The sequence below is a fragment of the Arachis hypogaea genome, chromosome 19 (genome assembly GCF_003086295.3).
Source record: "Arachis hypogaea cultivar Tifrunner chromosome 19, arahy.Tifrunner.gnm2.J5K5, whole genome shotgun sequence".
Taxonomy (NCBI): domain Eukaryota; kingdom Viridiplantae; phylum Streptophyta; class Magnoliopsida; order Fabales; family Fabaceae; genus Arachis; species Arachis hypogaea.
In genome coordinates, this window is record NC_092054.1 from 6,333,305 (window position 1) to 6,357,405 (window position 24,101).

At 28.8% G+C, this 24,101-nt stretch overlaps 2 protein-coding genes across 4 annotated transcripts; both read right to left on the minus strand.

Moving 5' to 3' along the window:
- Positions 1–73: 73 nt before the first annotated feature.
- Positions 74–16,781, minus strand: LOC112779881 (IAA-amino acid hydrolase ILR1-like 4). Of its 3 annotated transcripts, none has more exons than XM_072227892.1 (4): positions 16,297–16,781; positions 15,487–15,612; positions 13,782–14,231; positions 74–653 (listed from the first exon to the last, which is right to left on the minus strand). In XM_072227892.1, exons 1-4 carry the CDS (start codon positions 16,657–16,659, stop codon positions 249–251), a joined length of 1,344 nt encoding a protein of 447 aa, XP_072083993.1. In that variant the 5' UTR covers positions 16,660–16,781; the 3' UTR covers positions 74–248. The 3 variants fall into 3 exon arrangements, with proteins under 3 accessions (XP_072083993.1, XP_025680024.1, XP_025680025.1); XM_025824239.2 differs by lacking the exons at positions 13,782–14,231; positions 15,487–15,612; positions 16,297–16,781 and adding exons at positions 968–1,417; positions 2,886–3,011; positions 3,824–4,296; XM_025824240.3 differs by lacking the exon at positions 74–653 and adding an exon at positions 13,037–13,526 and having other exon boundaries at positions 16,297–16,780.
- Positions 5,629–12,938, minus strand: LOC112779885 (uncharacterized). The gene is made up of 7 exons (XM_072227384.1): positions 12,909–12,938; positions 9,051–9,244; positions 8,866–8,959; positions 7,617–7,678; positions 7,394–7,453; positions 6,655–6,760; positions 5,629–6,053 (listed from the first exon to the last, which is right to left on the minus strand). Exons 1-5 carry the CDS (start codon positions 12,936–12,938, stop codon positions 7,405–7,407), a joined length of 429 nt encoding a protein of 142 aa, XP_072083485.1. The 3' UTR covers positions 5,629–6,053; positions 6,655–6,760; positions 7,394–7,404.
- Positions 16,782–24,101: the final 7,320 nt, after the last annotated feature.

Here is a 24,101-nt window from a genome sequence, read left to right on the forward strand (position 1 = left end):
TTTTTTATTTTTATTTAATTAAAAAGGTGTATTAATAAAAATGGTGATATAATATATATTTAAAAAATAAAAATTAAATGTTGATGTGGAAAATAAATTCCACATGAATTGTTATTATTTGTCCATATTTTAAACGTATCGATACATATGAATTTATCATGCAAACACCTAAATTCTTTATTAAATATAGAACTAATAATAAGCCAATAAATAACATATTAATTGGCTTTATTAAAATTGCTAACAATCTATAACTCATCATGATATTTCCCTCCCACTTTGTTGGCTCCATCATGGTTTAAAAGATAAGTAGTAGCTAAGGAAGCATGAAGTGCAGCACCATAGGGTAAAGCATCTTCGTTGACTGTGAAATGTGGTGAATGCAACGATTGTAGTGGTTCACCAGTGAGACTCTGCATTCCAAGCATGAAGAAGTAACCAGGTAAAGCCTCTTGATAGAATGAGAAGTCTTCAGATACTGTTACAGGTTCCATCCCATGAACATTATTGTTTCCAACAACTTTCTTGGCCACTTCAAGAAAATGCTCGTGCAACTTGTCGTCGTTTATGGTTGCCGGATACAACGGTTTCTTATCTTCATGGAAGTCCACCTCCGCGGTGCACCTATGAACTGCCGCTTGTCCGGTGATAACCTATCCAACGATATTAAACCGTTTAATCAAATATTAAAACATTGTCTTCTACATCAAATGGTACAGTTTCTCCATACTCACTTAAGAGATTCAAAGTTCAAATTTCTTTATTTTTGGTTAAAAAAAACATTGTCTTTATGTGAATATAAACACATCTAAAAAATTTTTTATTAAAATATTAATTATTTATTTCTTTTAAAAGTTAATAATATTTTATTTTTAAAAAATAAAAAATATTTTAGATATTTAAATTCGATTCTTAACTATTAATATCGCATCAAATTAACTGTATCTAAACTTTCATCCTTATGTACCTGGTGTATGCGCTTCTTCAAACACGTGATGCTTTTGGTTGAAAAAGCTCGGAAGGTTCCTCCAATAGTGACAGAATCTGGAATAACGTTGAATGCACCATCTCCATGGAAATTAGCAACCGTGAGTACCTGGGGATCAAGAGGATCGGCTTCACGAGAAACAAGTTGTTGCAAGTTGACAACGATACTAGAAGCTGCCAGAACGGGATCAATGGCGAATTGAGGCATAGCTGCATGGCCTCCCTTTCCATGTATAGTTGCATCAAACATTCCACTTCCTGCCATTAATGGACCAGCCTTAGATGCCACGTGTCCTACTGGTAATTCATGTACCGGCGCCACGTGCAATCCAAAGATGGCTGAGACTTTGTCTAATACTCCTGACTCTAAGACTCTCTTTGCCCCTGCCCCTCCTTCCTCCGCTGGTTGAAAAACAAGAACAACAGTGCCCTGTATATATTGTTAGAATATAATTAGGATCGATTAGTATTATTTAGTATATCTGAATATTTATTATGTCTTTATTATTATGATTCTCTTAGTACTTATAAATACTTTTTTATATTGTATTATTTCAAATAATTTAAATAGACAATTTAAATATACTCAATAATACACAAATCTTTTTTACAGTACAGTTTCTACAAAAGAAAAAAATATTAGGAACCTTAGCCATCCTCCTAATTTCTAAATAAAATTTTAATTTTTAAAATTTTTTTCTTTAATTTTTAAAAAATAATATATATTTAAATTTTTACTAATTTAAATATTAACAGAATAATTAAAATTTTTAACCATCACTCTTTAATTTATGAAATTGGTTTAATTTTTAGCTAATGTAATAATACAATAAAAATATTTTGTGCACAAAAACTATCAATTACTAAATCAGTTAATTTATATATAAATATATATGATATTTATTTTATTTTTTAAATATATTTTATATTTTTAACATATATTTATACAAATAACTATTTTATATTTACACTTAATGTAACTAAATCATACATGTCTCTTGGCATGGGTGAACAGTGACAAAACTATGCAGCCAACGTGGGACCTGGTATTTCTCACACTTAACACACGCATGTAATTGGTATTTGCTTTTAGATTTTTTCCTTATTTATTGAACATCATTTTAGTATAAATTTATTTATTTTTAATTTTATAAATATTAATAAATTAATTATAATAAAAATTTGAACCTAAAAATATTACAAATTTTTTTCTTAAAAAAGTTAAATATAAGAACTTGACCTCTTAGAGTTAGAATTTTAATTCTCTACATGTGAATACGGTTCACAAATAATACTGAAATATGGAATAATAACTAATAAGCTCCCAAAATAATATTATATTTATAAAATTTTTGCATTGGATAAATTAATTATTAATAATGAAAAACTAATAGATTTCTCTATAATTTTGTTTTAAAGATTAGAGATATTAACGTGTAATAAGTTATATAATAAAAAAGATATTAGTTTTTATATCTTTGAAATTTTAAATAATTTAGCCATTCTATCAAAAAATTTTCTTAAACCCCCAAACAAAATAAAAGACCATCAATTTTTTCATTTTTAAAAAATATTACAAACTAATAATCTTTCATTTTATTTTATTAAATACTTATATTTCAAATATTTAAAAAGTTAAATATTAATGAATTTTTCATTAGGAACTTATACTATTTATTTATATGCAAAAATTTATAAAGAACATATTTTAAGTGTTTACTATATAATAAATATTATATTTATTTTTTCTCTTAATAATATTTTTTTGTCTAATCTGATGTCAATGTCTTTATGAAAAACTATATATGTTGCTTGTCACCAGTCTAATAATAACTTGTTAATGATTAATTACATAAATCATCTAATTAAAAAGTGGCAATTAAGAAAGAAAATGATACTTTTATCTGATCTTCATGTTGTTTGAGAATCTTAGCAGCACCAAGAACCATAGCAGTATGAGCATCATGGCCACAAGCATGCATCTTTCCATCTACTTTACTCTTGTGCTCCCACTCCACCATTTCCTAATTTTGGATATATAGCAACAAGTCAGTGACACTTAACTTTCATTAGATCAACACTAATATATTCAATTAAATGTTTTTTAATTATTATTTTAATTTCTGAACAAGAAAAATACTTAAATATATACATAATGATTGGATAGTCCAGATTTTTATCTTAGCTTAAATCCAACCACTTGAAAAATACTCAGAGAAGAAAAGACATCTCCTTTACGCTAAAAATTAGTCATTAAATTAATAATTTCATATTCGTAAATATATATACAATTTAAATCATTTATATATATTGTATATTTTAATATATATTTTATATTAATAATTAATTTTAATGACCGATTTTAATATATACTTGTACCTTTAATATAATTGAAAAACTTGAGTGTTGACAATTTTATGTATGAAACACTATAAACTAACTCGATATATAATTAAAGATTAGGTTAATTAGTTTGGCAAAACTATCTAAACATTCAACAAAATTACCCAATATAACTATCGAAAATAATAAAGTGAATATCCTATTGACTTCTGACAATTATCTCAAAAGGACAGTAAGGTTCCTAAAAAAAACATCCAACCCAACCCCTAATCTTTTTTCTTATTAATTAGTCCCTATGCAAAAAAATAATATTAACTTTTTTTAGCATAGGACTAATCAGTCCTATAAAAATAAAGCTTGGAGATTGGATTGAATATTTTTTTTTTTTTTTGTCAAGGATCCATTGTCTTTTGAGGTAAATTTGAGTTTTTCTCAAAATAATAATATATGATGGTAAATTATTATTTGTGAATAAAATTATTTTATAAGTAACCTGAATAGGGAGACCATCAATATCAGCTCTTAACGCAACAAAAGGAGCGTTTCCAGTTCCAATGTATCCAATAACACCCGTTTCAGCAACTGGATGCTTATATGGAATTCCCAATTTGTCCAACTCTTCTCTTATGACCTCACTCGTCTTATATTCCTCATATTGCAATTCTGGGTACTCATGAATCTTCCTTCTGATCCCAACCATCCAATCAAATACTTCAGGACTCTTTGCCAAATCTAGAAATTTTGTGGAGATTGACGATGATAAGTGTTCATTATTATTTGAATCTGAGAATATGGGTGTTGCAACAAAGACGTGAAAGATGATGTTGAAGAAACAAAACAAGTTGAAGGAACCCATAAGGAACGGATTTGTGTGTGAAAAGAGAAAATGCAAGTTCAAATTACTTAAAGCAAATAGCTACTGATGAGAGAAATTAGGTTTAGAATTAGAGTGCAAGGTTGAATTGAAGGATTGAATAATCAATGTATGTGGTCCATATTTATAATACAATGGTGCACCAGTCCATGCAGGACATAAATGAAATAAAAGACAAAAGTGGCATCATTGTAATTATCATGTACAGTGATGATTGATGAGATAAGATCACGTGTTAAGTATTGCATTCAAGATTGTGTAATGCTTCTTTTATGTCTTTTATTTACAATGAGTTTAACATGCGTTTTAACATCAACGACAACAACAATAATAGGCCAAAAATGATAGGATTTGCTAACTAGACAATGACTTTTGTAAATAATATGAACAATAAACTTTAAAATTGGCTCAATAAAGTAAAAACATACTACACTCCTAAATTACCCACATAAATCTTAATACTAGGATAATCATCTGTACACCTAGTGAATTGAACATCTGATATATTCATTATTCACATTGTTTAGTATTTTCATTGTCTACCTATACTTTTTCAAAATGATATGCTAGCTAGATAGAGAAAGAGGTTTATGAACAATGAGGTACACTTTTAAGTCTAATAATTATGAAATCTAACTTAATTATCTATCCCTATTTTCACTTTTATTTTTTTATCTCTATTAAATCCTAATTTCATCCTTCTCAACCCTGTCTCTTCCTATATTATTGTCCACCGTCGCCGGTCACAAAGCTTCTTTGCGCCACTGCTCCACTTACATGGTTTATTGTTGCTGCATGACATCACATTATTGCTGCCTCCCCCTCCACGCCACGCCGCTGTGTTTCTTCCTCTTCCCTCGCGCACTGTTGTTCATTCGCTTTTGAAATCCACGAAGTGCGCCTCTCTCACAACTAGAAAATTGCTTAATACAGACAGATTTACAGATAGATTTGGTTTTTATTACAAATGGATTTTTGGTTACCGATGGATTTTGTCCTTCTGTAAAAGTCTCGTCGAAAATTATTTACCGACGGATTTTTACCAGTTACCGATAGATTTTCCTTCGGTAAATTCTCCCCACCATTTTTCTAAAACGTCGAACTTTTCGATGGATTTTTCGTCGGTAATTAGAGAAAGATTTTTCGATAGATTTTTCGTCGGTAATTAGAGACATATTTTCCAACGAATTTTCTGTTGGTAATTAGAGACAGATTTTCTGACGGATTTTCTGTCGGTAATTGGCAACAGATTTTTCGACGGATTTTTCGTCGGTAATTGGCAACATATTTTCTGACAGATTTTCCGTCTGTAATTAGAACCTTGGAAAACCATCCCAAACTCTGAATACAGACAGAAAATCCGTCTGTAAATCCATCAGTAAGGTAAAATAGATTTTTTTTGGATTTTTTCATTGCAAAATAAATTTGTTTTCATACAAAACAAATATAATTTAATACAAATTTTTATCTAATTTGTATTCAAATATTTATAATATTTCAAAAAATAAACAAATTCATCGTATTATCAAACTAAAAGAAAAGTATTATAAACAAGCAAGTCAATATAATTCAAAACATAAACAAAGTGTATTGATCATCAACTATAATTTTCAGAATATATTGTTCAACCATACTAAAACTATCAGCTATAGTCTTTAGTGTCATCTTCATCCTCATCATCATCATAGTCCCCATCCAAAGAGATTGAGGGTGGCGGTGGTGGTGGTGGTAGAGGAACAACACTAAAACTACTTGACGCTCTAACCTTCTCATAATAGCTAACATAAGCCTCATTCTATCTCTTCTGTTTCAGTTTTTCCTTCTTGACTTTTTCAATTGTCCGTTCCAACTTTGTCAAAACACAAAAACAATTAATGAAATATTCTTTTATCAAGAACACAAGAATCTAGCAAAAATTTCAACACAGAACAATATACCCAAGAAAAAATTTTAAACAATTAAGAAAAACAAAGGTAATACCAAGTTTTTGTTTTTAGCTATTTATGACTATGAGTATGGGAGTATGACAAGAAAAAGAAAAGAATTAACAGACAAACATTACTAGTTTATTATCTCAGACACAGATCAATCCAAAATGAAGAATGATGATGATTACTCTTACGCCAGAAAAGTATGCTAAAACCTATAATTAAAATTTGAACCCTAAACATTCAACTATTATTGAGATAGAAAAGAGAAAAACCATGACATCATTCATGACATGTCATGAGATAATAATCAAGATGTAAGTAAGTAAATAACATAGCAATTCTGATCCTTGTCAATTAAACTGCATTAAATTTTCATTCTCTTTTGAATTTTGCAGTAGAAAGCAAGTATAAAAGGTAAAACAAAAATTGTAATTTATGAAAAGGGCAACACCAATACTCAAACGAAGCAAAGCAACAATACAAAACTAACAATTCCTACAGAGAAGAGAAATTATTCACCTTTCTATTGAATAGAATATCCTCCTATAAGCTTAGCCTTGTGAGTCATACTTGTATTGCCTTGGAGCTTTACAAAGAGGCAGTGACTTTATCTGCACGGTAAAAACTGTAACTAATTTAAGAAAAATGCAAAGATTTTTCGAGATAAATTTAGAAATTAAAAAATTAAATAAACATTTTAAAAAAAATATTATTAGAGCTTGTTTGGAAATTTATAAATTAGAATTTACTCAAGAATAATGGTGGCATGAATAAAAGAAGTGAAAATATAAATGAAATCAATCAAAGGTCAATCTTTTCACCTACTGCCAATTTATTGTTCAATAAAGACAAGAGCTAAAACTACAAACCAATATTCAAATGCAAACAAAAACGAAATAAAAGAAAAATGAATGGGATAGTAGAATTTTAATTAATTCTAAACAGCACCAACCAAGGGTCAACTTCACACTTTTATCTTCCTTAAAAGCAACACTAAAATAAGCTAAGAAATAAAAAAAAAAAAAACTCACCAAATCAAATAAAACAAAAACTAGAAAAACAAGATTGAAGTAAAATAGTGAACGACAGAAAGGGTTTAAACAAGCTTTATTTGCCTCAAACTATGGTATTTAAACTTAGTCATATATTAGAAACTCAAGTCATATATTATAGGTGCAGGAAAGTTGCAGTATTAAAATAGGACATGTTGATACAATTAAAATAATAGAATATGACATCTTTTAAGAAAGTAACATACCTGGGACAATATCACCAGAATAACCAATGCAGGGAGCCCAATTTCAACACAATTTGCCAACTTCATAATCCAAAGAAAACCAATTATTTCACAATGTACTGTTTGTATATACAAGAACTTATTAGAAATGGCAGATTGAGTCACATTTGAAGTTAGAGTGAAAGTGGCATAACCAGCTAAAATCAATTTTAGCATTGAATGCTTTGAATTTACACCAACTAACCTCTGGATGCTATCGCCAGTAGTAGTGGCCGTGGCATAACCAGCTGCACCGTGAGACTGAATCTGGGACACATTGTCACAAGGTTTAACAAGATTGAAGCATTTACAATCTGAGATGTAGCATTAACATATATGGTAGTAGTTTTAAGGAAAGTTACTGCTTATTAGCACACTATGCAATTTATTCAATAAAGCTACTTCTATGGGAATATTATTTTCTATTGCTAGGCGATTACATCTAGTGATAGAAAAAAAAAAGGTCTATAATAGAGCAAAATGGACTCTGCTTGGAGGAGAAAACAGCTTTACGGATATATCTCTCAAACATTGTTGAAAACTTGAGATAATAAGCATACACAAAATAAAAGCTTTTCGTTTTCTATCCACTTCATCATCTTGCTCAGAAGAGGGGGAAAAAATTTCTGATAATTTATGAGAATAAGAGAAGGCGAAGTTGAGTAAATCTCGTTGGTTACTCCAAACAAAAATAGCAGAAGTGGCTATAGAGAAGGCAAGCAACTGAACACCAGATACCTAGTACCAAGTGGAACCATTACGAAATTGTGTGCAAAAACCACAAAAACATAAGCATAACAGCTAGGACATAATATCAACATCACACCTAATCTAGAAGTTATAACAAAGCATTGGATTCTTAAGCAGCGCTCACACCAAATGGAATGCTTATATTACTTTGAAATGTAATTAAATTTTTAGAATGACCACACCACATAATCCAAAAAACAATAATAATAATAATAAATGAATAATAAAGTAGTACAAAATTCAATTTATTTTCTACACTTGTTCAAACTTCTGAGGCATAAAATAAATCAACGGTAAAACAGATTAAGTTCAACTAAAAGAAAAAAAAAGAAAAGTACAAACACCTAACATGAACAACACATAAAACTTCAATTAACGAAGAGGAAAACATGCATAAAATTGGTTTACGAGGAGGAAGACCCAACACAACCTAACACGAGTTTAGTAATCATATCAAATAAGAAATCTGCTAAGAGTAAAAAATATGAAATCTCATAATGAAACCTTAAAAGTTGCTATTCTGGTTCCGTAACAAGGGCGATAAAGTTTCAGAACCTAGTGAAATTTACACAAATCAAATGACACATTAGACAAGCTAGAATTAACTGAATTAAATTGATAGCAGAAAGCTGAGATTGATGATTCCAAACTAGTATTAAGCAGTTTAGGAAATTCAAATTAGCGAAAAATTGAAAGATAGAGACCGAAGTAGAGATGAAGTGACATATTCTGTGTACGTGTGATTCCCTGCAGAGAGTGAGAAGATTCTTCTCGCATAGCAGATTGGAGCCACAAAAGCTGCATCGTTCAAAATTCACAAAAGAACAAACATAAAAAATTTCAAATGAAAAGAATTCAAAAATTGAAAGCGATGCGAAACCATATATACCAATTTGAATTAGGATGAGTGCAGTGATTTCTGAACCGGTGGATAAGGATGACCAGCGAATGGCCGTTGCAGAGGTCATTGATGAGATCATGCAACGCGAGCGGCGGTGGCAGCGGTGAAAGAAGCTCGTGCAATGGAGAGAGCGTGGACGAAGAGAGGAAGAAGCTCTTCACTTGTGTGGAGTGTGAATGGAACTCGAGAGGGTAGGGGCAGAGTTAGGTTTAACTCAACATTTCCAACGGAATATTTTAAATTACAGATAGATTTTTTGTCTGTAATAATTTAATAAAATTAATTTTTTCGATAGAATTATCGACGTATTCTCTTTTCCGTCTGTAATTTATGCTAATTCATTTTTTTTTGTTTTCGACAAAAAATCTCTCGCAAATTTTGTCTGTATTTCCGTGGGATAAAATCTGTCGAAAATATCTATCTGTAATAACTAATTTTCTAATAGTGTCTTCCTCTACCTCGCCGCGCCAGAATCTTCATTCTACCACTGTTCTGAAGCCACATCTCTGGCCAAGTCACCACGCCAAGCCGTCGAGTCTTTCCTGTCTTCCACCATGCATTTCTGGTCTTCGTTCATTCCATTGATATACAATAGATTAGTATATAATTAGAGTTTTAGGTTAAGGAGGATGTTTCTTTTTTTGTTAAACTGTATTTTTCTTTTTATATGCCATGGATTTTTTTTTATACATATAGGATACTGGATGTTTTTTTATATATCCTAGGTGTTTCTTTCTTATCTATATACTATACTAGTTGTTTTTTTTAACGCGTACTTTGTATCAGAGTTCGCTTTGGCGGTGAAAGCGAACTGTAAAGGTGGAGACAAGACGCAGTGTGATGAGAGAGAACGGAACCTAAGTGTATTTAAAGAAAGTTTGGTTGTTATATATAATTATTTAAATTCAAAAATCTGATTATTTTAATTAATTAAAAATTTGATATTTAAAATTAATTTAACATTTTTTTTAGTTCATTGTTTACTTTTTCTTTTAGTGATGGGAGACCTATATATAAATGAGTAAGATTATTATCTTTCTGATTTTTTTTCTTTAGTGTTATATCTTATATGCTATCTCTAAAAATTGAGAATTTATGATATACATAAAAATTTAAAGGTTTGTTTATCATATTTTAATTTATTGTGGAGGAAACAACTCCAAAAAAATTACGAATTATAAATTTATAATGTTGGATATTTTAATACTTTATTTCTTTTATGTTATTCTATTGATATAAAAATCTTGTTTGATATTAATCATGAAGATATTTTATAAGAGAAATATTAGGAAGTTATCAAAATTTATTATTTTTAGTTATTATTTAATTATTAACTCAATTTTTTTAATTTAATTTTTTAATTTAGTAATTTAATAATATTTTTTATTTTATATTTTTTTACTTTTAAATATTAATGATTAATTAATTGTTAAAAATAATAATTTCTAAGATTCCTCTAGCGTGTTTCTCTAGCTAATAAGGGATATAATACTGATATAGTTCAGACTCGTAAAAGAAAGTTAGATATAGTTGAAAGAAAAAGTCTAAGGGATCAGTACTTTTATTAAAATTTGGTCAGCACTTAATTAGTAAAAGAAAAGTGAATAATTCTATACCATTAGATAAAATCTCACACCATTAAAAATACCAATGATAATTAATTGATAGTTATAAATCACAAAGAAAAAGTCTAGGGGGCCAGCAACTTTTTCAAATTCTGGCCAGCATGTAACCAGCAAGAAAAAGTGAGTCATTAGATGAAATCTCACACCAATCTCACACCATTAAATTATAATTTATGACTATTTGATAACTACAAATACCAAAAGTTGCTGGCCCCTATCACTCCTCAATTACAAAACTTATTGCCTGCTAACACTCCTCAGAATTGAAGTAACTTTCAAGGATAATTAGTTAGTCTTAAATGAGTCTTGATATTTAGAGTTAGTTCTCATAAGTCTGTTATAACAAAATTAAACTTCTACAGATCAGAGTTTCGAAATATATATATATATATATATATATATGGTGATTAAAGGTGGCATGAATTTGATTTAAAAGGAAAATATTGACACATGACAAGAAAATCATTTTCTTTTATAATTTTTTATAATTATTATTTTATTATTATTTTTATTTTAAAAATAATTTTTTATAATTATTTTTATGATTATTTTTATTAAAATAATTTTTTTAATTATTTTTATTTTTAATTATTTTTATTTTTAATAATTTCTAAAAATAAAATAAAAATTATTTTTTAAATATTTTTATTTTTAAAAAATAATTTCTTATAATTATTTTTATTATTATTTTTACCAAAATAAATTTTTTATAATTTTTTTTTGTAATTTCGAAAAACTAACACCAAAATGATATTTTCTCTCTCTTATAATTTCTTATGATTATTTTCATCAAAATAATTTCTTATGATTATTTTTATCAAAATAAATTTTTATAATTATTTTGATAAAAAATTTCAAAAATTAACACCAAAATAATTCTCTTCCATAATTTTTTATAATTATTTTTATCAAAATAATTTTTTATACTTTTCACTTATCCAATCTTGATCAAAGTTGTGATTTCACAAATTTGTCTCCATAATTTCTCATTTTGAGTATAAGATTAGAAATGTTTAGACAAATTTGTGAAATCACAATATTCGTCAAGATTTGACAAATGAGAAGTACAAAAAATTATTTTGATAAAAATAATTATAAAAAATTAGAAGAGAGAGAATTATTTTAGTGTTAGTTTTTTGAAATTATTTTATAAAAATAATTATAAAAAATTATTTTGATAAAAATAATCATAAGAAATTATAAGAGAGAAAATCATTTTGGTAAAAATAATAATAAAAATAATTATAAAAAATTATTTTTTAAAAATAAAAATAATTAAAAAATAATTTTGATTTTATTTTTAGAAATTATTAAGAATAATAATAATAAAAAATAATTAAAAAATAAAAATAATTATAAAAAATTATTTTAATAAAAATAACCATAAAAATAATTATAGGAATTTTTTAAAAAATAAAAATAATAAAATAATAATTATAAATATAATTAAAAAATTATTTTGGTGTTATTTTTTTAAAATTATTTTAATAAAAATAATTATAAAAAATCATAAAAGAAAGAGAGAATTATTTTAGTATTAGATTTAATTTTCTTGCCATGTATCAACATTTTACTTGTAAGTCAAATTCATGTCACCTTTAGTCACCAAAACTAAAATCACCAAAAAACTTATATATATATATCACATAACCAACTCAATTCAATACTCATTCGTGCTATTGCACTTTATTTCACTTTGTTTTCAATTCTCTCTGAAACCCTTTTATTATAGAGCTCATTGCGGTCAACCATGGCCGTCCTAATTCGACTTCCATCTTCTCCTTCTTTTTCTAAAGCTTTCATGTCCTTGATCAAATTGAAAACGTACACTTACAAAATGTGGCAACAATTAGTATACACGTTATCAATAATGTCCATGAACTGCAAGATAGATCATCTTCGTCCTAACAAAATCTCTTTACAATTTAATAATGAAACTAATCTGGAACAGAATCCAAAACTTTCAAAGAATGGAAGCAAAAGGATTATTATCTCATGATCTGATTGCCAATGCAATTTGCTCATATCAAGTTTGGTCCAAAATCACAGGATATTTTGCAAAGATCTCCAATAATAAAGTTTAATCTCTCAAGAATCAATTGAACTCCATCAAGAATACTTGAAAAAAATTTCACCTATTGTGGATTCACTCGCTGATATTGGTCATCCACTGCCTCTTGAGTCTTGATGATCATGTTTCGGCCTTCAATGAAAGTCTTACGGAACAATATGCAATGTTCATGTCCTCCATTTTCACAAAGAATAATTCTATAACTTTAATTAAGGTGGAGGTATCGTTGTTCGATATGATTGATCTCTTTTGCAAATCTAAATTAGACACCGTTCAAGTTTTTTTCAAAAATACAACATAACAATCCTTTATTAAAATCACTTTTTTTTTATATTTTCGTAATCCACCTTATTACAATTTCGTTCTTACAATTTATAATTCATCATGATATTTCCCTCCCACCTTGTTGGCTCCATCATGGTTTAGAAGATAAGTAGTAGCTAAGGAAGCATGAAGTGCAGCACCATAGGGTAAAGCATCTTCATTGACAGTGAAATGTGGTGAATGCAACGATTGTAGTGGTTCACCAGTGAGACTCTGCATTCCAAGCATGAAGAAGTAACCAGGTAAAGCCTCTTGATAGAATGAGAAGTCTTCAGATACTGTTACAGGTTCCATCCCATGAACATTATTGTTTCCAACAACTTTCTTCGCCACTTCAAGAAAATGCTCGTGCAACTTGTCGTCGTTTATGGTTGCCGGATAGGACGGTTCATGGAAGTTGACCTCCGCGGTGCACCTATGGACTGCCGCCTGTCCGGTGACAACCTATGCAATGATATTAAACAGTTTAATCAAATATGTTGAAACATATTTATGTCATACCCCTGATAGTGACATGCAATTGCCTTTATTTAAAGTTGAAAGTCGAGAGTCGTTAGATAATAATTTAGTCAAATATGTCAAATCATCTGACGGTTCTTAATAATTTGACATATTTAACTAAATTGTTATTTAACTAACGACTCTCGTCTATCAATTTTTCGCGAAGACAATTATACGTGTGTTTTTACCGTTATGTACCTGGTGAATGCGCTCCTTCAAACGCGCGATGCTTTCAGGTAATAAAGCTCGGATGGTTCCTCCAAAAGTGACAGAATCTGGAATAACGTTGTATGCACCATCTGCATGGAAATTGGCAACCGTGAGAACCTGGGGATCAAGAGGATCAGCTTCACGAGAAACAAGTTGTTGCAAGTTGACAACAGCACTAGAAGCTGCCAAAACGGGATCAATGGCGAAATGAGGCATAGCTGCATGGCCTCCCCTTCCATGTATAGTTGCATCAAACATTGCAGTTCCTGCCAATAATGGACCAGCCTTAGATGCCACGTGTCCTACGGGTAATTCACGTACCGGCGCCACGTGCAATCCAAAGATGGCTGACACTTTGTCTAATACTCCTGACTCTAAGACTCTCTTTGCCCCTGCCCCTCCTTCCTCTGCTGGTTGAAAAACAAGAACAACGGTGCCCTATATATATAGTCATGGATTTGTCAGAGGGTGGAGAATTATGATGCCATGAAAATTGGAAGAATATACAGTTTCACAAAATTGGTTTAATTTCTAGGGATTGTGATGACACACAAAAATGTTTAGTTTATATAAAAAGAAAAAGTATTACAATGAAAATACTAAACAATGTGAACAATAAATATATCGGATGTTCTTTTTACTAAGTGTACAGATGAATATTCTAATATTAAAATTTAAATAAATAATTTAATTAAAAGTGTAGTGTATTTTTATTTGATTGGTGGTGTTCATGTTGTTCAAAAAAATTATTAATTACCTAACATAATCCATATAAAAATCATCCGTTACTATGTAATTAATTTATTTTTCATATATATATTTTATATGAATAATTAATTTAAATATTGATCTTTGATGTATAGGCATGACGGATTATACATGTGATGTGTGAATAGTGAGAAACCTATGGGGCCAACCTGGGACATGGTCTCTAACACACATATAATTGGTATTTGTTTTTTTAGATTTTTTTTTCTTGTTTATTAAACATAATTTTAGTATAAAATTTATTTATTTTTATTTTTTAAACAATAGTTTGCAGACACAAACAAGTTAATTATAATAAAAAATTAAATTAAAAACATTATAAATTAAAAGAAAATAATTATAAGAACTTGATCCTGTTATAATTTTCTACTATATGCGAATATATTGTTTACAAATAATATTGAAATATGGAGTAATAATTAATAAGCTCCCAAAGTATTATTATAATTGTAGAATTTTTGTATTGGATAAATTAATTTTTAATAATGAAAAACTAATAAATTAGTCTACATTTTTTTAAAAGATGAGACATATTAGTATGTAATAATTAATATAATAAAAAAGATATTAGTTTTTATATATGTTTGAAATTTTAGATGATTTAGCCATTCTATATATCAAACTTTTTTCCTAAATACCCCAAACAAAATCAAAGATCATTAATTTTGTCAGTTTTTAAAAAAATTTACAAACTAATCTGTCATTCTATTTATTAAATACTTATATATCAAATATTTAAAAAGGTTAAGTATTAACGAATTTTTCATTAAGGACTTATTTATTTATGTGCAAAAAGTTTTTATAAAGAACATATTTTAAGTGTTTACTATAGAATAAATATTATATTTATTTTTTTCTCTCTCAATAGCATTTTTGTTTTATTTAACTTGGCTTGTTAATTATTAGTTAAGAAAGAACATCATACTTTTATCTGATCTTCATGTTGTTTGAGAATCTTAGCAGCACCAAGAACCATAGCTGTGTGAGCATCATGGCCACAAGCATGCATCTTTCCAGGCACTTTACTCTTGTGCTCCCACTCCACCATTTCCTAAGGTTACATACAACAACAGTCGTCAACAAGTCAATGAGTAAGTGACATGTCACATCCATCACAGCGATACTATATATATATTCAATTAAATATTTTTTAATTATTATTTTAATTTTGAACAAAAAAAAAATACTTAAATGGGTAATAAGTTACCAAAATAATAGTATCCAAAAGTTTATAGGGTTCTCAAAAATAATCTTTAAAAATACTAACAACAAATTAAATAAATTCTTGAATGATTTAAAAATTAAAAAAAAAATTATAAATAACATATTTTTTTATAAACGGTAAAGAAATTTTTATATTTATCAAACGATTTATTCATTATTTAATCCAAATTTTTGTGGTAATATTGAATTAGAAGGTGCACACAAAAAATTAAAACAAAAATTTATCTTTAAATTTTTATTTTTCAAAAAAAAAAAATTGGTGATTCACAATAATTTTTTTAAAAAAAAATACTTGATATAAAATTATTAAATTTTAAAAATAAAAAATTTATTTTTTAATAATATTTATAAAAAATATAAAATAAATCGATATACATAAAAAATTGAGTTAGTTTGATAAGATTATCTAAAATATTTAATAAAATTATATATCCAACGTCACTACCGAAAATAGTAATATATATAAAATGATAAATCATTTTTTTGTGAATAAAATTATTTTATAAGTAACCTGAATAGGGAGACCATCAATATCAGCTCTTAAAGCAACAAAAGGAGGTTCTCCAGTTCCAATATATCCAATAACACCGGTTTCAGCAACTGGATGCTTATATGAAATTCCCAATTTGTCCAACTCTGCTCTTATGACCTCACTCGTCTTAAATTCCTCATAGGACAATTCTGGGTACTCATGAATCTTTCTTCTGATCCCAACCATCCAATCAAATACTTCAGGACTCTTTGCCAAATCTAGAAATTTTGTAGAGATTGACGATGATGTATGTTCATTGTTATTTGAATCTGAGAATATGGGTGTTGCAACAAAGACGTGAAAGATGATGATGAAGAAACAAAAAAAGTTGAAGAAACCCATAAGGAACGGATTTGTGTGTGAAAAGAGAAAATGGAAGTTCAAATTACTTAAAGCAAATAGCTACTGATGAGAGAAATTAGGTTTAGAATTGAAGTGCAAGGTTGAATTGAAGGATTGAATAATCAATGTATGTGGTCCATATTTATAATACAATGGTGCATCAGTGCATGCAGGACATAACGATGCAATAAAAGACAACAGTGGCATCATTGTAATTACCATGTACAGTGATGACTGATGAGATAAGAACACGTGTTAAGTATTGCATTCAAAGATTGTGTAATGCTTCTTTTATTAGTCATGTAACATTGTTCATGTTCTGAATCTATTGAGTCAGCTAATTTACTTTTTTTTTTTTTTTTTGTATTTTTTAAATAAAAATTAATAATTTTTTAATATTCTCCTTTTTTTTTTATTGAAAAACCCAATTCAATCTTACTAAAATATTTTTTTATTTAATATTTTATGCAATAAGTACCATTTTTTGTTAAAGGTTTTTAGGCTAAAATCAGAATTTTATTTTTTTTTTGTTAAATAAAAAATAAAAAAATAGATGAGCCAACTCGTTTAACCTATTATAGTCTAGTCATAAATGATCCAAATTTAAAAATTAAACCTCATATAAACAAAGAAAAAAAAAATAAACAACCCACCTATATAACCCACAAATTTAAGTAGGTCGGACTGATCCGTTTGACAATAATAATAACAACAACTACTACTACTGTTAATAATAATAATAATAATAATAATAATAAAATTTATTTTAATTTATTTTATTTTATTAATTTTTATAATTTTATCAAATTTATAATTAATTTTTTTAATTTAAAAAATTTTAATTAAATTCGTACCATTTTAAATTTTATAATTAAGTCCTTTTATACAAAAATTATTAAAATTATCAGAATATTCTAAAAAAAGCCGTTCAAGTTTGCAAATTTAATTAATCCTTAAGCGTGAATATTTTAATTTAAAAAATAATATTTTTTAACTTATCATCATCAATCAATATTACTAGTTCAAACAAATAAATTTAAATATAAAATCTAAACTTCTCTAGTTTGTCATAAAAATAAGTCATAAGTCATGAATATTTTCATCCTCCTTAGTCATAAGAAATAACAAATGTTCTTTTATGAGGATAGATCAACTCAAATTTATAAAACATGCAATATATATATATGCACCCTTTAAATATGTGAAAAAAGCTCTCAGATACTCAAAATAACAAGCAAAAGAGAATTAAATTTATTATATATAAACTACAAGACATAAGCGGGGTCCCTAGCGAAAAAAAAAACCTGGACTAGCTAGTAGCTCGCTCTATACTCAATTTGTTTTTAATAGAAAAAGACTTTGACAAGTGCAATCTTAACTCAGTTACAAATTAATTAAGATTGCATCATCAACTTTTGGTACCTTGACATACAAGCTGCTGAAATTGGCTAGGAATAGATAGATATTAGGTGAAAGCTAACAACCAAATTAAACCAAACAAGTGATAATTCAGTTAGATCGATATATAATATAATTAGTCAACCAAATGTTAGCTTAATATAGATAATAAAGTATATATTCTGTAAATTTAAATGGGGAATGCTAGGGGCAAAAAATGTACAAGTGTCCTTTAATTAAGCTGTTATTGAAACTGGAGTATTATATTATATTTTTTTGATGGAATAATATCTTGCTTAAACCACTTAAATTTTTAAATAAAATATAATATATAGAGTATGATTGGGTAGATGATAAACTACTACATGTGGGACCAACCTATTTCACAATAATCAGGAACTGCATGAGTTGGGCTAATTTTTTTTATATTAATTAAATATATGTGAAATATATTGTTATTGAAAGATTTGTTGTTTTTTTTATATAGTGTTTTATTTAAATTAGACGGTCTGATTTGTTTAAAGAAAAAAAATAAATTATAAATTAGAGGATCCGATTTGTATTTTTTAATTTTTTGTTTTTTAAAATTAAAATCGGACGGTCCGATTTTAACATTAAAATTTTTTTTATTTTCGAAATCGCAAATCGTACCGTCCGATTTATGATTGTTAGTTTAAAAAATGAAACAAATCGAAAACACCAAATTATTTAGGCCATACCAATATAAAATTTATCTCTTCTCACATCATTGTGAGATACACTCCTCTCTCTCACGTGAAAAAGAAAAAGCCCATGAGTAGGGCCTGGGGAGTTACATCTTATACATTGCAACATTATTGATTGCTGGTTATTGGAACAATAGGGAAATATATAATAATAATTAAATTTACAATAATGGAGGAAAGCACAATGTGTTATAAAAGTATGAGACAACGCAACTACTTTTGGCTTCATGCATCTGGATTCTAGAGCCTCCCATTCCAATCGATTTATATCACATGTTTTATTCCACATCCTCATTATTTTGATCATGGGTACAATATAACGCTGATATATAAGCTACGAAGAATAGGCTGCATTTGTTTTTCTAACACAGTTTGAATGAAAATTTCATCAATCAATTGTTCTATTTATCTGTCTATATAATAATCTTTACTTGATCTAAAATTAATTACGTATAAAATTAACTTTATCTAATTTTGTATTTCTTCTTTCAAAAAGACGATTTTGACTATCAACTCTATTAATATAAGATGTGACAAAAAATTCAATTCTAATTCAGCATAAAAAGTTTAATTTTTATCCATTTTTAGTTAATTTGTATCAAACAAAAGCTCATACGGATTACTCAATTGCAATAGTTACAACTCTAATTTCTGAAGAGGGGACCTACTCCAAGAGAAAAAATTATCAACAAACTGTGGAAATTATTGATTTGAGACAAATTAAAGTCACAACACAAGCACAATATATAATTTTTTTTTCTGTTGTCTGGACACGAGGTCAATAATTGTAGGCAGGTATTATGAAAATATCTCTTAAGAATAAATGGTTGAAATTAAAAGATGGTCCACTAAAATAATATTTAGTATATAAATACAATATGACGTAATTTCAATATCTATTTTCTACTATAATTTATAATAATTAATAAATACTAAACAATTAACTTAAAATTTAGTATCAATTTCTTGTAACAGTCCAATTTTATATTGCACGTATTAAAATATTATATTTATTTGGACACCATTAAATTAGTAAAAAAAAACTTTTTTAAATGATTTTTTTTATTTTTTAGTATGTTTGACAAATTTTTAATAGTAAAAATAAAATCACTAAAAAAATTAAAAAAATATTTTTTTTAAAAAGTTATAATTTATAATTTTTTTAAAAAATATATTTTTCACATAATAAATGAACAAAAAGTATTTTATTTTATCTTATTTTATTTAAATATAATTAATAAATAAAAAAATTATATAAAAAATTTAAACATAAAATCACTTTTACTTTAAAAAAAAATATTTTTTAAAAATAACATCCAAACAAGCCCATTATCTTCACTTCACAAGTATGAAGTATCTCACCAATTAAATACAATAAACTACACAGGTTATTTTCCTTGTTACTTCTCTTCTCTGGTGCAATGAGAGAGCTAAAACTAAGCTCTCTCTAAACTTGAAAATTGTCTTCTTTAAATTTTTCTTCTTATTAGGTGGTCTTGGCAAAACAACACGTGTTATATAAGAACGTTTCTAATTTTAAATAGACACATACATATAATTGTTTGGGACATGTTACTTTGCACGATTGTCTTTTCCTGTATCTCACGTTCCGAATGATGCCAAAATATCATGAATTAAATTCATAATGTTCAACATTTTAATACTTTTATATTATTCTGTAGATATAAATAAAGATCTTGTTTGATATGGATCATATATAATGATACCTTGCAATCCCTTTCAAGTGATAGCTAGTAAAAACAATTATTCGCCTATCTACATGCATCACTAGGACTTAGTGTAAAGAAATTCAAACAAAAAATAAATAAAAAACATAAGTTACATATAAAAGTGCAAAATAAAATTAAATAAAAAAAATAAATAAATAGAAAAAACAACAAAAAAGAATAAAGTATATCTAAAAATCATAATTTTTAATATATATATATATATATATATATATATATATATATATATATATATATATATATATATATATATATATATATATATATATATATTCTTGTATAACACTCACAATAATTTTATAGAGAAAAAAACTATGACCCTACAGACCAATCTATCGCATCCTGCCAAAAATTACAGATTTGACCATGTGTGTTTAATAAGTTTTTTTGTTTTTTGGGCAACTTCTAAATTTTAAATTGCCCTATGTTTTCTTTTTTTTCTTTTTTTTTTTTAATTTTGGCGAATCGACCCAACCAGCATATTTAATCTATTCCCACACTCCTAGTTTATGACGTTGTGCATGCATGAATAAGCTTAACAAATATAATCCATATTAACCAAAATAAAAAATAATCAATATCAATCAACAATTGTATATTAATATGTATTTAGTATTTATATATAATAATTAATTTGATAATTGTCAGCAGTAATACACAAGCAATTTGTAAACTAAGTGACAGTTAAAAAATTAGTTACTAGAAGATTCTAAAAGCAGTTAGTTACCTTTCAGTTAGCTAATCAGTTACATTTACATCTATTTATACAGCTGTCTCATCACTTGTAAAACCACAAAAAAAATTCACACTTTTCATAATTTAGATCCATTTTCTCTTTCTCTCTACTCCACTTTCATTATCTTTAGCCTGATACCTTACATGGTATCAAAGCTTCAGATCCATGGAGCCAGTGTCTCAATTCACCACCAACGCACCAATGAATGTGACAAACCAAAATGTATTTGCTGTGTTTTCTGCAAATAAACTCAACGAAAACAACTTCAAAGTTTGGAAGCAGCAAGCCCTTGCGTGCATCAAAGTCAACAAGTTACAGAATCACCTAAACCCTGCAAAGATTCCAACAAAGTTCAGCTCAGAATTAGATCGCATAAATGAAAATGAAAGTCAAGAATATGCAAAATGGGAAGTTCAGGATCAATGGCTAGTCGCCTGGTTAATTGCATCAATGGAGCCAAGTTTTGTATTGCTTTTTAAAAATACAAAGCTGCAGTTGAACTTAAGACTGGACTGAAAATAAAAGCCCTACAAACTGACAATGGAAGAGAATACCTCTCAGCAGCATTCACTCAATTTCTTGAAACCAATGGTATACAACACAGGCTTACATGTCTCTACTCGCACCAACAAAATGAAAAAATAGAGAGAAAGCATAGACATATAGCAAAAACTACTTTAACCCTCCTAGCCCAAGCAACCCTTCCCTTAACCTTCTGGGGTGAAGCAGCACTCTCAGCTACCTATCTCATCAACCTGCTTCCAAACCCAAAGCTGAACAATATCTCACCTTATGAAGCCCTCACCCAAAACAAACCAGATTACTCCTTTCTAAGGCCTTTCGGCTGCACCTGCTATCCGTTCCTCAGACCATACAATCAAACAAAGTTCAACCATCGATCCCAAAAGTACAATTCAATAGTAATGGGGTACATGTCAAAGATCAATCAGGTAGCAGATTCACTGAAAGCGCTAGGAGCACCACTCTCTCGAGAAGAATTCATCGAAGTAACCCTAGCAGGCCTTGGTGAAGAATACAACACCTTTGTCACTATTGCAACATCAAGAATCGATCACACCACTGAAAGCGAGCTTGAAACACAACTTTTGACTCAAGAAGAGCTAATTAAAAGGTTCAGGAAAACAGAGCTGGGATTAATGCAAGTGAACATAGATCAAAGCAATGAAATTCAAGAAGGTTCCTAAAGAAGAGGCTACAACAACTATAATAGCAGAGGAGGCTTCAGAAGGCAGAGGACAGTTCAAAGGGAGAGGTGGAAGTTCCTCATGGTGGCAAGGCAGCCGACCACAATGTCAACTCTGTGGCAAGATCGGGCACACAGTTGTTCAATGTTACCACCGCTTCGATCAAGAATTCATGAATCCCCACCTTCAACGCCTAAACATAGCCCAGCCACCATCCCTTGCTTTCCACAACAACCCAAGTCCAAGACCTTCTCCACAGCAACAACAGTCTCTAAACACACTACAATCCAACCCTTCCAATCCCCAAGCACTCCTCACTATGCCCTCACCAGTACCAAACACTGCGTGGTACCCTGATTTGGGAGCCCCACATCACATCACCTATGATGCAAGAAACTTGGCCACTGGAACAGATTATGAAGGCACAAAGCAGGTTTTTGGAGGTAATGGCCAAGGTATGACAATTAGGCATATTGGAAGTACATTAATGCATGCATCATTATCAAACAAACCCTTTTAGTTACAAAACCTGCTTCATGTCCCTACCATCTCTAAAAATTTTAGTAAGTGTAGCTAAGTTTGCATTAGACAACTGTGTCTTTTTTGAATTCTGGCCTTACTTGTGTAATGTCAAATGCCAGATCTCCAAGAAAATCCTCCTCCAAGGACTACTTAAAGATAGCCTATACAAATTTGAGGGAGTTCAAATTGTTCCAAGAACTCTCAGTCCAATAAACACAGCATTACAAAACCAACATGCTACAGCACAATCACCCTCACTAATACTAAACCAGACCATACAACTACTAACCTAAAACAGCCCCCCCCCCCACCACCAAATTCAACCCACCCACACTCACCATACCAAAAACTAAATCTGCACCCTCTATTACAGAAACACAAGATAAGCCCCTCACTAGTAACACAACACCTCAGTCCTTGATTACACCAGCACAGTCACACAACAAGCCCTCAAGCAATACACAAGCAGTTCAACAGTCAATCAAGAATACAGAGTCGCATTCTACTAGTGTCTTACCCCCTACCAATGTAAATGTAAACAGGCCAACCACAAATACAAGTCTGTCAAATGCAAATGCACTAATTACTTGTAACAATAAGAGTCTTACTGCACAATTGTGGCATAGAAAACTAGGCCACCCATCTGACAAAGTTACCTCTATTGTAATGAAGCAATGTAATGTCATTGACAATAATTCAATCAATAAAAACAATCTTGAATCCTCATTACCTTCATTGTGTCATGCATGTTTCAATTACCTCATTTTGACTCCCTTACCAGCTATGCACCTTTAGATCTACTGGGGTCCTGCACCTGTGTATAGTAGAACTGGTTGCAGGTACTACATCTGCTTCATTGATGCAAGCACCAGATACTCCAGCATCTACTTACTGCAAACAAAAAGCCAATCCTTTATTACTTTTCAAAAATACAAAGCTGCAGTTGAACTTAAAACTGGAATGAAAATAAAAGCCCTACAAACTGATAATGGAAGAGAATACCTCTCAGCAGCATTCATTCAATTTCTTGAAACCAATGGTATACAACACAGGCTTACATGTCCTTACTCGCACCAACAAAATGGAAAAATAGAGAGAAAGCATAGAC

What these genes read in the sequence shown, in the direction of transcription:
- LOC112779885 (XM_072227384.1), bottom strand. Translation starts at nt 12,938, where the DNA reads ATGGAGGACATGAACATTGCATATTGTTCC. An exon ending in TGAACATTGCATATTGTTCC is followed by an intron (nt 9,245 to 12,908) that starts GTAAGACTTTCA and finishes TACCCTCTCGAG; the next exon opens with TTCCATTCACACTCCACACA. An exon ending in ACTCATCCTAATTCAAATTG is followed by an intron (nt 8,960 to 9,050) that starts GTATATATGGTT and finishes TGAACGATGCAG; the next exon opens with CTTTTGTGGCTCCAATCTGC.
- LOC112779881 (XM_072227892.1), bottom strand. Translation starts at nt 16,659, where the DNA reads ATGGGTTTCTTCAACTTTTTTTGTTTCTTCATCATCATCTTTCACGTC. An exon ending in AACATGAAGATCAGATAAAA is followed by an intron (nt 14,232 to 15,486) that starts GTATGATGTTCT and finishes CTATATATATAG; the next exon opens with GGCACCGTTGTTCTTGTTTT. An exon ending in TGAAGGAGCGCATTCACCAG is followed by an intron (nt 654 to 13,781) that starts GTACATAACGGT and finishes ATCGTTGGATAG; the next exon opens with GTTATCACCGGACAAGCGGC.